This window comes from Trematomus bernacchii, unplaced genomic scaffold (assembly GCF_902827165.1).
Source record: "Trematomus bernacchii unplaced genomic scaffold, fTreBer1.1, whole genome shotgun sequence".
In the NCBI taxonomy this organism is placed as follows: Eukaryota; Metazoa; Chordata; class Actinopteri; order Perciformes; family Nototheniidae; genus Trematomus; species Trematomus bernacchii.
Genome location: NW_022988043.1, coordinates 164243 through 181370, shown reverse-complemented (window position 1 = coordinate 181370; position 17128 = coordinate 164243). Strand labels below are relative to the sequence as shown.

The following is a 17128-nucleotide window of genomic DNA, read 5'->3' as shown; positions in this document are numbered from 1 at the left end:
TTCAAACTTGCAAAATACATGTTGATGATAACTTGCATTGATTTTGTCAATATTTTATTTTTGAGGGTTTGATTACACGTACTGTACATTTAAGATTGCACCTGCAAACTTGGATATACAGTTTCTTAATACATGTTTAGGCTAAGATGAAACAACCACGTAAAATGGGGAACTCTTCCTGTTCTCAAAATTCATACAATGTATTATTAACATATTGTAACCATGACCAATTTTCTCCTGAATCCAAAATCTAGAGTGATTCAACTCAGATTTGGGATTTCAGTTCTGGGATTGCTCCATAAACAAATATGTTGCGAAATATATTCCACAGAGCATTTAAGGGGAATTGTTGTTTCAGAACGGTTGGATAAAACAGTTGGATAAAATAAAGCTGATTTGAGTACAAAAACAGAAGAATTCTGTAGTAACACAAAATCCGGATATCTATGGAGCAGCTCCATTGTTAATATGTGATGACATCAAATGTAAGACTTTTCTGGTTTCTTGCTTTAAAAGAGTTGCAGGAAAAGTCATGAATCTTTATTTATTGAACCTATAGGCAATGGAAATCCCACATTGACTTCTTAATTTAAAGTGGTGTTCCCCTTTAGGGATCGCTGCATTCGGGAGCATGTGCAGTGTATTCCTCATGAAGTGAGATGGACATTGAAGAGGTCGACGAAGTTATAACCTCAGTCATCACTCATCTTCACAGTGGTGACTGCAAAGAGCTGTCGTACCACATGACATTCGCTAGATATCTGTCTAGTATTTAGTTCCAGATATATAGTAGTGTAAGGTGTGTTTTGAATTGAAATCCAGGTCTTTTTACATACCAAGGCTTTGATGTAATGTGTGGAAGCATTGGATGAAATTCAGGGGGCCGGAGTATACCCAAAATGTTAATGAAGAGTTAAAACAATGTGTAATTGCCGATTTACTGTGGCAGAATAAAAGCAGAGTGACATTATTTTAAATACCACATGCAAGTATTGACTTGAGAAATAGCATCTAACTATATTTATATCTTCATCCGCAAAATGGGTCAAATGTATCTTGTCTGACACGTTCTGTTTAAACAAACAGTTGCATTATGGGGTTTTCATGAGAAATTGAAAGGGGTAGAATGCCAAGTAGGTGTGACTAAAACAATCCCACACACACATGTTCTCTCTTCTGAAATAAAGGAGGAGACTTGTTGACACACTCACCTTTGATAGTATGATCACCGATGAGTGTCCAGATCCCAACACCCCCCCCACACACACACACACAACCCCCAGTTAGGGAACGTGCATCCCATAGTGTGCATCCGTTTTGGCACTCCCAGGCTGAGATAAGGCATCAAGTGAAGGCTGCCGGTAAAGACGTGATTATCAGTCAGTGACGCAGATACAGGAGACACAGAGGAGCAGCTCTCAGTCTTCTGCTTCTATCTTGGGAGGCAGAGATACTGGAGGGACATCACTGGGTCAATGAACCAACTGATGTCTGTGGTGACGATGAAAGGAAAACGATACGGAGGACCTGAAGTCACGATGGCTGCAGCTCTTATCATCGGTCCCATTCTGGATATTCACACAAAAACAACAAACATCGGAGAATATTAATGGGTCATTTGTAGTGGGGTGGTAAAGGATAATCCTACAAAAAAAAGAAAGTTAACATACGATTGGAAACTGCGAACTCATAGGCTCGCATTAAAAGCCTTTTGAGGACTAAGTCAGACTTTTTTTACTTCAACTTTTTGAATCAAAATGATTATTAATATCCCCTTTGACTGGAATAACATTAGGTTTGTTCCTGTTGTTTCTAAAATAACTTGATGCATGCGCTGGTTTCTGTGTTTGAGTTGGCTTATCAAAATCAGATGCCTTATGCCCTATATGAAAACATACCCCTTTTATTTTCAGTAGTTCAGAACTCTGCTTTGGTAAGTCCATAGGTTTAGAAGTTGTATTATTATAATACAAAAGGGTGTACTACTGTAAATGTTAAATCTGTTCTTATTTGTGTTTCTGTTTAACCTCTGATAAACAAAACAAAACTTTATAGATTGGCTGATTCCAATACCAATAGAACATTTTTCCTGGCAATGTGAAAATGGTTTCAAAACAATATTTAGATCTCAATTAAGGAAAATAACATTTGCAACCAATGTAATGAAACAGTTGACTGATGAATTGAATATGAAAATGTGATGTTTATTCAAATCCGTATGTGGCTGGGAGTCATTATGTCACTATTTATGAAATCAGGAAAATTATATTGTTATTTTTTATGAATTTATGCAAAGAAATCCATAAATTAGGCCCTCTTGGCACCACCACAATGGTAGGAAATCTCGCATCCTAATCCATACGATTAGTCAGTGTGGGTTTTCATACATTATTAAGTTACATGGATAATTATGACAAATGTCAGCTGAGTCGTAAACAGCCACATGACTGATGCAGATATTTCAGAGTCATGCCAACCTCACTGCGAGATACAAAACTGAGCTCATTTGGTTTCATTTCTAGATGATTCTTCTTTCTATTTGTAACTGCACTGACGATGGAAATGATTCTCAGGCAATAACAACATTAGGGGAGCTGAGACTAAATCAAATGCTCCTGAACCTCTCACTTAAAGGTGGGGTATGTAATTTTGGAGAAACCATGCAGCTCGAGTGAGCTAGAATTTGAAAGTACAAAACCGGAAAAAATCTGCCTCTCCCTTCAGACTTCCTTACAGAGCCCCTCCTCCAACATACACGAACGTGCACATGACCAATGAGGGCACAAGATAAGTTTGTGCACAGATGGAAGGCTGACAGGCAGGTAGGCCATCCAGTTATTTTAGCCGGGCGGCTCAGATGATTGGTCGTGCTTTTTACAGCGCTACGGCTTCCACAGATGACATTTTTTTTATGTATTTATTGTCAAAGCATTTCATGTATTCATTGCTATCGGGATGTTAAGAGCATTCCATGGAATATAACAAAAAGTGTTTCTGAAATAAATGACATACCCCACCTTTAAGTTGCAGATTTTTCCTCAGCAGATAATGCTAATGTTCCTTGTGCAACTCTAAACTATATATGAAAAAATAACATCCACAGTCACTCAAAAGTATTTATTCTATACATCATCATTCACACAGCTCCAGCAAGGTATCATATTTTTCAGATTTCCCTGTCTCTTTCGTTCTTTGATCAGGAAGGAGAGTTTTCTTGCAGTCGTTCGGAGGACTTCAAAGGCCATCAGGCTTACGTATAAAGTTTCTCCTGCTGGGCAGAAGAGTCCAAACAGACCTTGACCCTTTACATGATCAGTGGAGGCTTTCTAAATCACTCCACTTTTTCTTTCTTGGAGGGAATGTAAGATAGAGATAATGACAGGGAGAGCAAAAGAAAAATACATGAATAGAGTGGATTAGTCCTTATTATAACATAGGAATATAACTCAGTAAACCAACATCCCAATAGCCCTGTATTTTGCTCCTTGATTATTTATTTATTTAAAATCCTGTGGCTTCTTAGTTTGTCGATACCTAGCAGAGCGAGTCTTCTGTTGTGGCTGCTTCTGGTTTCAACCATAACCCCAAACTCCTCTTTTGACAGAGGATTACAAAGGCCACAGTATGATATATAAAAAAAGCTTGACATCACATTCATACTGTAAAGCCTTTGTTCTGTCCTCACTTCCTCATTAGGAAAGTGCAACCTCTGTTTCCAGCCTCTGAGGGAACAAACGACAGGAAAATGTTGCCAGCTGAAAGACACCAATATCCTCTGAGTAGGGCAAGTCTGGGTCGGCAGGCCTGATGACAATGTGTGACAATATGCGGGGCACTTTTTATAATAGACACTATAAAGATTAAACATGAACACTGTACATTAGCTTACAAAGTCCAACCCTGGGTCCCAGCCTTCTAGGTCACTCTAACTCCTTCCACATGTAATCTTTTACCAGATATTTTATGGTAACAAGAGACAATTTTAATCTTAGTCCTGGCAGACAGCTCCCTGTGGCCACAAAACTGGGGCACTGCGTGTCTCCTTTGAAGGTGGCATTTGCAGTTTGTTCAGAGGACATCTCACTCCATGCTCATTAGCCTTAGGCAGGAGTTGTGACTGCGTAACAAAACAGTCCCAAAAAGCACCAGAGCCCGAGGTCTGTGACAGCGGGGATTTTGTCTTTGGTAGTAATGGACAAATACCCTGATCTGAATTAACGAGTGAGTTAAAATATAGATGCTTTGAAATTGGACTTCATACCTAGGAAAATAATGCAAAGCTTTACAGAAATGGTGTGAGCATTTGACCTCAGATTCTCTATCAAATGTTATCAGTAATGGGTGAGTTCTTAATGAATGTCAGTAAAACCACATTGTGTTTTTGCAGGTTTTTGCCTGTGCACATATGTTACAATTTCTTGTAAATTGTTTGATTAAAACACCGACATTTGGCACATCATTTCATGTGAAACAATTATCTTAATAATTGGTATAGCCATTGTTTAATCTTCTCATCGTCTGGTGATGCAGACACTTTTGCAATAAAGGTGTATTAAAAACAGGTTTAGCTTCTAGGTAAGTATTGGTCTCACACAGAGTACATTTTATTAGTTTAATGTTAATTGTTGTATTTATAAGGGATTATTGTTGTGCGTATTACCTAGGTAATCTGAAGATAAATAGAAGAATAAATTGAATTTAAAATACATTTGCTTTAAATTAAAACGCTCTTAGAGCCTCATAATTAGGGGCCTTGTAGGAGTCCTTTGTGGCAGGATTATGTTGTGTATTATCAGCAAATGTATGTCTTTACAGCAAGTTTGTCTGACTACCAGAGTTTTAAGTTCCTCTTCAGCTTCCAGGAAGACCAAGGGCTGTTTCCACTTTGGTAGCTTAGATGGCCACTTGAGTCCAGCAGGCAGGTTTCCGAACATGAGTTTTGGTTGAACGTGCACTTTCTACTTTTTCTCTCCAAGCTGCCAGTAATCCTTGCTGATGTTGGAACAACACACATACAGTAACATATTGTGCTTTTACAGCTGGGTGAAGCCTCTTAATTAAAAACAGTAATTCAAAGACTCCAATACTGAGCATGTTAAGATGATGTTCCTAAACCAAAGCTCTCAATACAATTTACAAACACATTTCAAGTATATATACAGGTATTTGATCAGTACAAACACTCATGGCATAAATGCAGGAAAGTGAGGAGTACCGCAGGGAGCTTCTTAATAAAATGACACCCAAAGACAACATTTTCCAGGAAAATAACCAGCTTCTCACATGTTCATGAAACTACACGTCCTGTTTTTGTGCGTGAACATACTGTACTCACAGTTTCTTCACCTGTTTGATGATCACACACATTTGGCACGTCAATCCATGGGAAAGTGTTTAGTCATTGTCTTTCAAACACTTAATGATACGATTTTGCAATGAAGGTGAATTCAAAACCTCAAAATCAGTATCGGCCTAAGTCTTACACAATGGCATCACAACCATGCAGTCACATAACTTTACAGGTGGGTAGTACAAATAATAGTATAGTGAAGGTAGTATAAAACTGCTTTTTAAAACTGCCTTTATAAGTTTGCCTCTATTAGATAGCTGGCATTGCCTCATCACAGTCATGTAAACATGCTGTAGTCTCTGTTCATCCCTTTAAACTGCAATACCTGTTCAGTCTAAAGCAATTAGCTTTTTCCTTGTTCCAGAGAGAGTCTCTGTAAACATCTTTGATTTACCCCAACTCTCCCACATAACCATAATTCACTTCATTAGTTAATGATTCTTTTTGCAGGGACACATCTTACTGAGTCTGCTCTGACTTTAAATGGCTTGTAGCCTTTCATCTGTTTACTGGTCTCCATAAAAAGCAGAGGGAGTACAGTATTGCGTTTGGCGGTGGACTCGTGCATGTACCCACGGTTGTAGACATCACCAGTCCTGGCACAATCACACAGATGACAGCAGTGCTGATCACAGAGCCGTGTCAAGGCACATCTGGCCAATGTAAACATGCCAACGAGCTTGAAGTCATTAGTTTGAGAATTCTGTCAGATGCCCATCTTAGAGTCGAACTCATGGGTGTAACCTCAAATTGAAAATAATAACAGGAATGATCGGTTATTTTTTGCGATTTTACACAACTGCGAGACTCCAGGGATTTCAAGGAATAAACATCTTCATAAGTCAGATGAAAACTTTAACAGAAAATAAATGTTTCAAATTAGTCTACAAGTGTATCACTTGATTTTATTTATTGGCACTCCACGATTTGGCACATTAGTTCAATACACACTGAATGTTATTTGGCTGAATGATGGAAACAGCATTGATGCAACAAAAACAGTGATGTTGAGTTGGGCTACAAACAGCCAATGTTCATACTCTGCTGGATAAAGGATTTGGTGCTGTGCAAAGAAAATAACACTCCTCTCTTGAGAGTTGAGTAATAGCAGCTCTGCTTTGCTTGGGCTGTTTGTTTTCTGTTTTTTATTTTGCAAAGACTTTTGAATACCACACAGTGGGTGATCTAAACACATTAGCCTTATAGTCAATAACTGGTGAGTCTTTCGGGCTAATATATAATCACCTATAATACCAATCATGACTATTATACCAATGCAATCCACATGGTTGCATACGAGCCAAATATCCAAATCCTTTACTGACTTTAGGGCAAAACTTACATCAGAATGTCATGTATTGGCTCTACTGATACTACTGATGAAGGTTTGTAATGGAATATAAACAGGATGTTGCAACAGATCCTGAGTTTAGTTCCTGGGAGTTATTAGTGGACATTGGACGGTATTTATGTGTCTTACAAACACTGAAGGACTCTTCAACAAATAGAGCCTTTCTACAGTATACAGGGCTTCTATATATCACTTATTTCCAGTTAGTGCTTCAAATATACATGAAGATTTGGATAGATCCACCTCCTTACTCTTACAGAAGCCATTTGTTTAGAGAGAAGCCAAAGTGTCTCCATCACCAATGATAAAGTTAGTCATCAGAGTATTTCTGCAAGTTTTAGTTTAGTAGCTGAAGTCCGAATCATAGCGAGTTATGAGGACTCCAGTCTCATATATCTCAATCCCTGGTCTCATTGTAAGGTGTTGTGGAAATGAGTCAGATAGTGTCGATTTAAGTGGTGTCAAAATAACCATGATGGCTGAATCCATAGAATGAAATATGGCAGGGTGTAGCAGGAGGGGAGGCAGACAGTCACTGACTCACTGTCTGTGAGTTATTGTCTGAAAATGAATACTTCACCATTGGTCTTGGAGAGTCTTATAGCTTGAAAAAAGAAACAGAGCGGATCTGCAATAACTTATTGGCTACGATTTGTAATCATTGAAATATTCGAGAAAAGAAAGGCAGTATGCCACTTGGACACTGTAATCCATATCTGGCTTATAATGTTTTTCTAACTTTTCTTGGTCTCTTGGATGAAAATCAGTTGCTCTTAACAATTATTGTTTAAACAATTAAAAAAACACTTCTGACCCAACAGTTACTAAAAGATAAACATCTGTGATTCTTTAGTGTCTTTCAGCCTTACACAGATAACATCACTCACACTTTGACAACGTATTTCCTCAAGCTGTTTATCTATGCCTAACAAATTATCCACAAAATGAATCTTGTCCACACGTGCCTGTCAGCTCACACAAGCATGAGGATGAGTTATTAGCCAGGAAGTAAACTGAATTTACTTTCTATTCAATTTCACAACATGATGGTGCAGACAATGCAGAATGGCGTCTCTTCATTACCAAAACAAACCGAGTAACTGTGGAGCTAAAGTAAAATGTTTAAATCAGTCTCAGGTCACGGCTATGATTAAGCTGAAGCTAAATGTGTTAACAGAGGCCATGCACTACTCTCTTTGATTCTATTGTGATTGTTAAAACATTATCATGCTGAGAAAAGTGGTAAGGAAATGGAGCAGTGATGTTCAGATGCTGGGAGAACAAAGCCTGGGAAAATAAAATAATGGGGTTCCCTATCGATCCATCTGAAGAGGCAGTAGTGTTAAAGCATCTAATACATTTGAAGTTTGTGAAGTGCGGAAAATCAAATGTTTAGGATGCACGCAGTCCTAAATCCTTGTGCAAAAACTAAACGTTAAAATAGCATTGGAAAATAGCTTAAAAAAAAGTAATCTTCACAAAAGTTTCATGTGTTGTACTTATAAGGAAGCACTAGATAAGACTGAAGTCACTCTTAGACACACACCGTCATAATTGTTACGTAGACACCCATAGATAAGCTCATTGAGACAAATGAAGGGTTTCAAATGTAACTCCGGGATCACAGATACATCCTTTATTTGGAGATGTTGTGATCCAATACATCTGCAGTCTCTCCGATGGTCCTTTCAATGTCCATGCCGTTAATGAGTTCATTTGTTTTCCTCTATTATTCCAGTTGTCTGTTGGGAACCCTAACCACCATACATTTGTTCTGCCCATGGGTGTGACTGCTATGTGATGTAGTGACGAAACAGAGGCTCAAATAGCTGAGCAAGGAGGGAAATCCACAGCCAAATGGTCACAGTTGTCGTTAAGATATATGGTGGTATAGCCTTTGCTAATTCTGTTTTTTTACTTTCAAGATAGGATTGACTTATATAAACTTTTGATTTAGGAGTATCATTCAGCTTACACTGCATGCTCAAGGGAAGAGGAAAATATTTACCCAGATGAGACAAGTTTTTCTGATGTGTGAAATGAGAGCGCTACAATGGCTGCTCTGTCCCCTCCTGGTCTCTCAGACATGACTCAGGCTGAGAGAGGAGATGATGTCTCGCAGTTACAGCTTGCCCTGCTCTCTGCTATGAAGCCACAACAACAACATTATGGGAACTAACTACGTCTTTACTTTAGTCATATTATATATTAAAATATATATATAATCTCCGCCCTGTTTTTTTTTTCAAATTGCAAAAAGACCAACATCAACGGGTAACAGTTATATTAAACAACCACTTGGTGACCCTCGGTTAATTGACTCACGTGTAACTTCCTGGAAACGACTTGAGCATTCAAGTGTAAGAAACATACATGAAAGGCACTGTAATGTGTCTCTTTTGGAAGTGTTGAAACAAACACTGCTACATGCAGATGTTTCATTCATTCTCTTAACTACTCACTCTCTCAAAACTGAGCACTAAATAATAACTGGTGAAAATAATGATGGTTTACAGAAAGCTCAGGAAATAGTTTGTGTTCAACCAAAACACTTGCAGGGAGGGTTCTAGTTCCCTCACTTTGAAATGTCTTGCGTTTCTTTTTTGTTTGCTGAAGTCGTGAGAATGTTTAGGTTCAGATTCCCAAGTCAGTCAGTCATTCCCATTCAAAGGCCTGTCTCTCAAAGATTGGCTAAATACAAACCTACTCATTAAAGGTCAGTTGCTATGCAGCTTTCACAATCTGCTCTTTTTGTTCCAATCCTTCTTATCGGTCTAGTTTAAGCTGCATGAAAAAACACAACACAATGAGAAAAAGGCCCTTTTGTGATAGATATCAAATAAAGTAGCTGCGGTCACAAAAGGTACTTACAAAAAGGAGGTACGAATTATAGTGGGAAGTACCTATAAGACTTTGGAAGAGTGGTAGTAGTTGTGCAACATTTGAAGAGCGCCCTCTCACACACGCAAACGCGCCCCCCCCCCACGCACACCCCTGTTCTGTGATCTGAAGTGTGCATCAAGGGATGATAACAAGGTCCATATGTGGTCACCTCCTCCCTCCACTGCTCTGACATGCGGGGGCAGTTTTAACAGGACACCACAAACCATTGACTTACTCTCCAGAAGACACAAAACAACTTGAAACACTTCCTGGCACAATAATATTCTTTGACACTGGGATGTGCGTGAAGCAGCAGAATTGGAAGCTTGTTGCTTCCCATCACGGATCATAAAAGTGGCCGTTGGAATTTGGTGTGGCAAATCGCCAATAAAGTCTGTAAAACTAACTTAGAAAAACAAAGATATGACTTTGGCTGTAATTATCTTTTAGAAAAAGGACAATTTGAAAACTAGAACATTTCATGACCTTTGTTCAATATGTTGACTGTATGTTAATTTGCATCTAGTCATCTTGTTCCTGGGAGAAGTGTTTCAGAATTCATTGTAAGTTTAGTCAAGCTCCCAATAAGTCAGATTATGGCTAGAGAAAGCATTTCAAAGGATGACTGCTCCTTACAAAAGATTTGAAACAAAGGCTCACGTAGCACATTTATTGCGCCATGAGGGCTCTGTGGTGGGAAAATTAATTTGCCACAGAAGGTCGTTTTTTGAAGTTCCAGAGAAATATGTTTCCAAGGTATCAGGTTATCAGTTGCAACAGCTTGTTTATGATGAACTGCACAAGTCCACACATGTTGCTGAAATACAGGATCAACAGGAGGGATACATGGACCCATGGAGCTTGAACCATGTTAGTACACAGCATGTATAGTAGGCAGTGGATCTTCCATGACAGCTGCCAACATCAGCAACTGAATGCATTGTTTGTCACTTACAGTGCTGATAAATAACTGTGCACAACGCCCACAATCCATTTGTTGATATTTTTCCCATCCAGGCCATTTGGATGTAATTAAAGGCAACATGTAAACAGTTCTTGTAATCTGGGAGACTCCGACGCACACAGATGATTTATTGTTAATAATGAAATCACAGCCGTGCATAAAAACTGAAGGGGATGAGCCAGTGTTATGGAGGCCACATAACTTTAATTTTTATACAAACCAATAGCAACTCACACAGTTTCCCATGGATGCTAACAAAGGGTGATTTATCGAGATGTTAGAGGATTAGTGAAACATTCTTCAAAACAATTGTTGTGTTTGTTTGTTACTTTCTGAATAGGGTTCCGGTCATTCTCTGCATGGTGCAGACAAAACACTTTTGCACAATCCCCAAATGTGCCATATGTTGTGGTCTTTGATGCGTCATTGTGGGAATCTGTCCCTGGGTGTTATGACAACAATAACAGTGCACATGCTCCGCTAGAGGTAGATGGCAAAATGGGATTCCCATAGAAACACAGCAATACTTGGAAATTACATTTTAGTTTACTGCATGTAGAGACAATTCAAAAGAGCCAATCATTAAAAACATAATTATCAGCTGGGAAGATCAAAATTAAGAGTTTCTGTTCTGGTCTGCACATTTTATTTGATATTGCTAAGATAAATATTTATGAAAATACACTATGCTTTCTATTAATTAAATGGCTGCTTCTGGTATGAACTTGCAGTTATCTTGTAATCCTACTTGCATGAAGGGCAGCAAAAAAGAACCTCCTCTTAGGGCAATCTTTAGGATGTTAACTCAGGTCTGATTATGGGCTTTTAGATATATATTCAGTTTACAAAGGATAAACAAAAGTATTAAAATGTTCCAATGATCTTCCAAAACATTATCTATATCTCTCTCAAAAGTAACCTTTTGAACTTTCTTTTTGGTTACGCATTCTTCTTTCTGTATCTCTGTATGCACCACTTATACCAAAGCTAATTCCTCATATGTGTAAACCTATTTGGAAAACAAAACCGATTCTGATTCCTTTCTAAACTTCAGAACAGAAAGCAATATATGTGAGGCCAGAAGTCTACAAATTATAGGTCACTATTCTGAGCATGAGTAGTTCAGTTTTACTGTGTTATCTTGTTAACTCTTTCACAGTTTATAACTCACTTACCTTAAGTTTCTAAGGACAGACAGACACACTGTGCTACAAGTTAAATGTACTCCTTTCAAATGGCAGCCAACTTGAAACATGAAAATTAGGATGTTTGAAAAAGACAGAACTTTGAGACTACAAGCGATTAATTACTGTAATAAATGGGATACGTCACACGGGTTGAATTTGGCTTTAAACCAGCAGAGGCCCTGTGAGTGTATCAAGACCTGAGCCAGGGTTTCACTGACCAGGTCCTGGACCAGCACTGCAGATAATGAGAAACACATGGTCTGACAACCAAGAGCCAAGTCAGACATCAGGTTGTGGTGTGAGATACTGTTCCATACACTTTTATCAAAGCTTTCCTAATCCTCTGCTCTGTTAAACGTGTTTTGTGCACATTAAAATGATTAAACAGGATATATAGTACACTGAAAACTATTTATTCCTGCCTCTGTATTCTGCGTTCTACCTCCATCTAGTGGTTATAAATGAATACATACTTGCTCTGTAGCAAAACCTGTTGCCAATATCCAATAACATATGGGATACAGATATAATTGGGCTGTTTTTTTTAATATCATTTGCTATGCAAGAAGTAAAATGTAAGTCAGATCATCACTGTAGATGGCTTTTTGAACAAACAAAGAGAACCAAGTTTGTAATCACAGTCTGTTCTCTATTATCATTTAATGGATGTTTAATGGATGTTTATGGTAACACTCATTTTGATATGAGTATCATTACAATGAATAAACCTAGATTCTAAATCATTCAGAGCAAAGTATAACATCTATTCTTTCTGGTATCTCAACCATGGTGTTTTTTCAAGAATCAGACTCACACTTTGTGAAAATGCAATACACACTAACACACTCTATATTTACTCCAGCATTGGCACAGTGCTGATGAGTTGTTACTTCTCTCCAACCACCACCAGAGGGCGGTGTTCCACTGCTGCCCAACGGGAGGGGGCAACCAGGTGAGTGTTTTTCAAGGTCAGTATTAAACATCACATTGATTATTTAGGCAGGTAATAGGCTTCTATAAATGAGGCCCATTCAGGTCAAGGCTTTCCTGAACATACATTTACTTGGATAACACTCTTGTCAAATTCAGTTTGCCTAATTATGTGACAGAGTGTGATTACCCTTCTGTTTAAATGAGTTGATGTTACTAGTAAATCCACTGCACTGCTATGGATTTGCTTTCTCTATTGCAATCACATCAACTAAGACTAAATATGCCATAGGCAGTGGAAGAAGACATCACTATTAATAAGCCCCTCACCAACACACGCACATACGCAAAGCATTCACTGTGTCAGGGAATGACAGAGTGAAGGGTTGGTGTGTCTTTAGCAGGGCTGCAGTGGTTGCACCATTTGCTCACATGCTGGCAGATGCACGCACGCACGCACACACACGCACACACACACACAAACCATCTCTGAACTCATCCATGAGAAAAGGATCTGAGCTTTGGAGAAGCTGAGTTAGCCGAACAGACACACACAGATACACACACACACACACTCACACACACACACACACACCCACACACTGAGCGCCTGAGCCCCCATTGGTCGGCGTCTCTCCACCCCACCGCGGGAGTCTCAGAGGGGTCTGCTGCAGTACTCTGCTCGAGGGGCCTGGAAACGCTGGAGTGAGACATTTTTTTTCCTTACTTCTATTTTTGGGCTGGATATCAGAGGTCCATAGCTTCCCTCATTTTCCACTGTTTTCCAACATACTGGTTCCCAGTGTACACTGCCTGCACAGCTTTAGTGCATTCAGCAGTAAGGCCTGTAGCTCAGACAGGCAATATGATACCACTGAGACAACAAGAATCTCTGCAATAAGCTAGTGAGGAAGGACGCATAAATTGTGCCTCTGCTGCAGGGCCCAGGGGCAGCAACCCAGTGCTCAGCCAGCCATGTAGGCTCAGGCCACAGCTAAAAGAATTTGGAAAGGACCCTTCCTGCAGCCCATCCCCCCATAAGTGAAGACATAACCAGTCTCCTCCCAAGTAAGCAGGAATCCACGACCTGTTTTGATGTTTTGAAGTCAAACCCAAAGGCCTTGTTAATAGTTTTCCTGCCCTCTGTTGTAATGAAAGGGGCAGACTATGCTGTGTGGTTAGAAACACTGCATCAATACAGAGTACTGTATATTACATTGTATGTCCTTTGCAATAACATTGTGATTAAAGGAGAGTATTAAAAACATCCTGGATCAGTATTTGAAGAGTACTTCACACATCACAAACGACAATAAGAGCTCGCTCTACTTATCATAGGAGGCCGACCTGAGGGAGAACGCTAAAGCAATAAAGGCATGGAATAATAGGTGGGTTGTTTATTAGTTAATAAACAAAGGTATGACTATACTGCTGAAGCAGAACTGAACAATGTGCATAATAGAAGGATTAAGACAGCTAAGGTGGCCAGATGTTACAGGTACGTAACATTAAAGTGTCTGGAAAATAAATTGATGATTTAATGGGTCTACTTGAACAGCCAGAAGAGGATCAATCAATCTCATCAGGGGGAACTCTTCATCCTCAGTCCTGGAGTAAAACACAAGAGTATCTGCCCACATTCATAAAATAGAGGGAGGTCCCTAATTCTACAATAGCCTATAGGGCTTCAGATTCATGTAGGAACCTGTCAGAGGGAAGAAGCATGTTTATGAATGAACAAGCTGTTTCTCTGCCCGAGTTCAGTGTGTAGTCTGTTTAGCAAACCTATGAATAAGGAGTCCTGTGTGATGTGGAAACATCCATCATTGCATTTTAATCATGTTGTGTGGATTTTACACTTTTCCTTCTAATGTATATAAAAGACTTAATCAACTTTAAAATGACAGAGAGAAAAGAGACCATATGCAGTTTGTGAGTTTATGTACAGTGTCAGTGGAAAGTTTTCACACTCCAACTCACCAACTGTGAGGTTAGACATGTGATTGACAGTATATGATTTTTGACGTTTGGGTTTTACGCATTACTTTTTGTATCTCCACGGCCCGGGAGATGGGTATCCAGCTTATTGATAGTGGTGAATGCCAGCGGGCATTAGAACAGCAAGCGGCCATCTGCCAGCCTAGCGAACTAGCAACCCCACCAGCTGCAGTCGCAAAACGCCCTACAAAGCAGGACATGCATGCAGCTTCTGACGTCTGCGGCCACACTGCGCTACAAAGCCCAGAAAAACCAGGAGCGGAAACAATGAGAATCAAGCTTATATACGCCGCATAGTTCCACGACCAGCAAGTTTTTGAGAAGAGGCTGCCGTTAAGTGCACATCAGTTCATTTCGGATGACCGGTTTGTGCGATTATTTTCCCATGTTGAAAAAATATACATAAAAAGACTCATGCAGGGGCACTTTAATACCCCGACATGGCGACGGCAAGAAAAGGGAGAGAGCTTTTTACTATTTTGGAAACTAGCGCGGACACAGAAAGTACCACGGTGTGCGACAGTCAAGAGTCTCCGCTTAATCTTTCGGCCGATGTAAAGTGGTTTGAAATTCCTTACAGAAAGCCAGACTCGGACGAGGAAGACGAAGTGCGCGAGGAAGAGGACGGCGAGGGGGAGAATGGATTCACGAGCACAGCAGCCGCGGCGGAGACTGCAGACGCGGCCAGCTTCATCGCAGGAGGAGGCTGCAACATAATTTTGGTCACTGGTAGTAGTAATGGTATCACGCACGACGAGGAGGAGTACGCAGAGGACTGTTATTATTCTACCTCCACTAACTGCTCTGATACCACCTCAAACGATTCGGATATTGATTTCTCCGATTTGGAGGAGGAGGAGCGCAGGAGTTTTTTCAGCTTTGAAGATGACTCGGACGACGACTGCACTTCTCCCGACTTCTGGGGCGAACCTGATCAGGTAATTTCAATCGAACAATTCTCTGCTGTCAGCGGCCCTCAGCACTCGCTGGGGGACGATGCTGACACCCGTGACTATTTCCGGATACTCTTCCCAGATTCTCTTTTTGAACACATGGTAGAACAAACAAACAAATACGCCCTCTATCGGCAAAGGAGGAGTGGAAAATCAGACCCCCACTGGCACCCCACTGATGTCAGGGAGATAAAAGCTTTTGTGGGTCTGAACATTCTTATGGGCATCAATCAGCTTCCAGATACTGGCATGTACTGGGCCAGTGACATTTTCATTGGAAATGCAGGTTTTAAAAAAACAATGACAGCCAGGCGCTTTGAAAAGCTCACACAGTATCTCCAGCTGTGTGACCGTGAGTCTGAGCCTGTGCGTGGAGAGCGAGGGTACGATGCCCTCTTCAAAATCAGGCCTCTCCTTGATGTGGTGGAGAACACCATGTGGGACGCATACACGCCAAACCGCTGTTTGACTATAGACAAGTGTGCCATTGTCATGAAGGGACGTTTCTCCCCGACCCAGTACATGCCCCCCAAGCCCCTGAGGAAAGGGCTGACAGTGTGGATGCTGTGTGACTCGCGTACTGGCTACTGCCACCGGGCCAAGATATACGTAGGCAAGCCCAGTGAAGATGAGGAAGCGGCCTCCCTGGGCTCCAGGGTGGTAACCTCCCTAGTGCGCGGCCTGGAGGGTCAGTACCACCATCTCTTCATGGACAGCTTCTTCACCACAGTGCCCCTCCTCCAGCGGCTGCTGAGGGACGGACTGTACGCCTGCGGGCCCACCCAGCCGGAACGCAAAGGTTACCCAGAGGTCCTGCGCGCCGGTAATGTCGGAAAGCTGACACAGGGCGAGTTCTACCAGTGCCAGCGTGGCAACCTGGTGGCTACAGTGACACGAGATGTCAAGGTGGTTAGCTGCCTTTCTACCAACTCTGCCCCGGGGATTGTTGGTATCAGTCCAGGCTGGCAGCAGGGTGAGACGGACGGGGAGAGTGAGGGGGACAGCATGAACTGCTCAGGTTTGTCCTTTGGTGTGCCTCGGCCTCTGCCCTTGCTGTTGTACCAGGAGAACATGAAGGGTGTGGAGCTGTGTGACCAGCTGAGGGAATGCTACCAGGTTGGCAGGCCATGTAAGAAGTGGTGGCGCTACTTCCTGTGGTTCTACGTCAATCTGTGCATCGTCAACGCCTACATCATCCTGAGGGAGAGCAGAGGGGGCGCTCCACCGGCGGGCTTCAGCGGCAAACAGTTCACCCAGCGCCACTTCCGGGTGCGTTTGGCGCAGCAGCTGATTGGGGACTACCAAGGGGCAAGGGGCATGGAGAGGGCAGCACGCAAGAGACATGCAGACTCACCAATAGAGTACGGACACCGCCTGGAGCGCATGTCAGAGCGCTCTCGTCGCTGCAGGAACTGCACCAACAAAGGACTGCGGCATGAAAGTGTGTTCGGATGCAAGATATGCAATGTCCACCTATGCAGGGGAGGGTGCTTCTCTGAGTTTCATAAATAA

The 17128-nt window shown here is 41.1% G+C and overlaps 1 protein-coding gene across 1 annotated transcript; it reads left to right on the top strand.

Annotated features, from left to right (window-relative positions):
* Window positions 1–15103: 15103 nt before the first annotated feature.
* LOC117473121 (piggyBac transposable element-derived protein 4-like) lies at window positions 15104–17128 on the top strand. The gene has a single exon (XM_034118612.1). The coding sequence runs from the start codon at window positions 15104–15106 to the stop codon at window positions 17126–17128; it is 2025 nt and encodes a 674-aa protein (XP_033974503.1).

Excerpts from the sequence above, each read along its gene's own strand:
- LOC117473121 (XM_034118612.1), top strand. The coding sequence starts at position 15,104 with ATGGCGACGGCAAGAAAAGGGAGAGAGCTTTTTACTATTTTGGAAACT.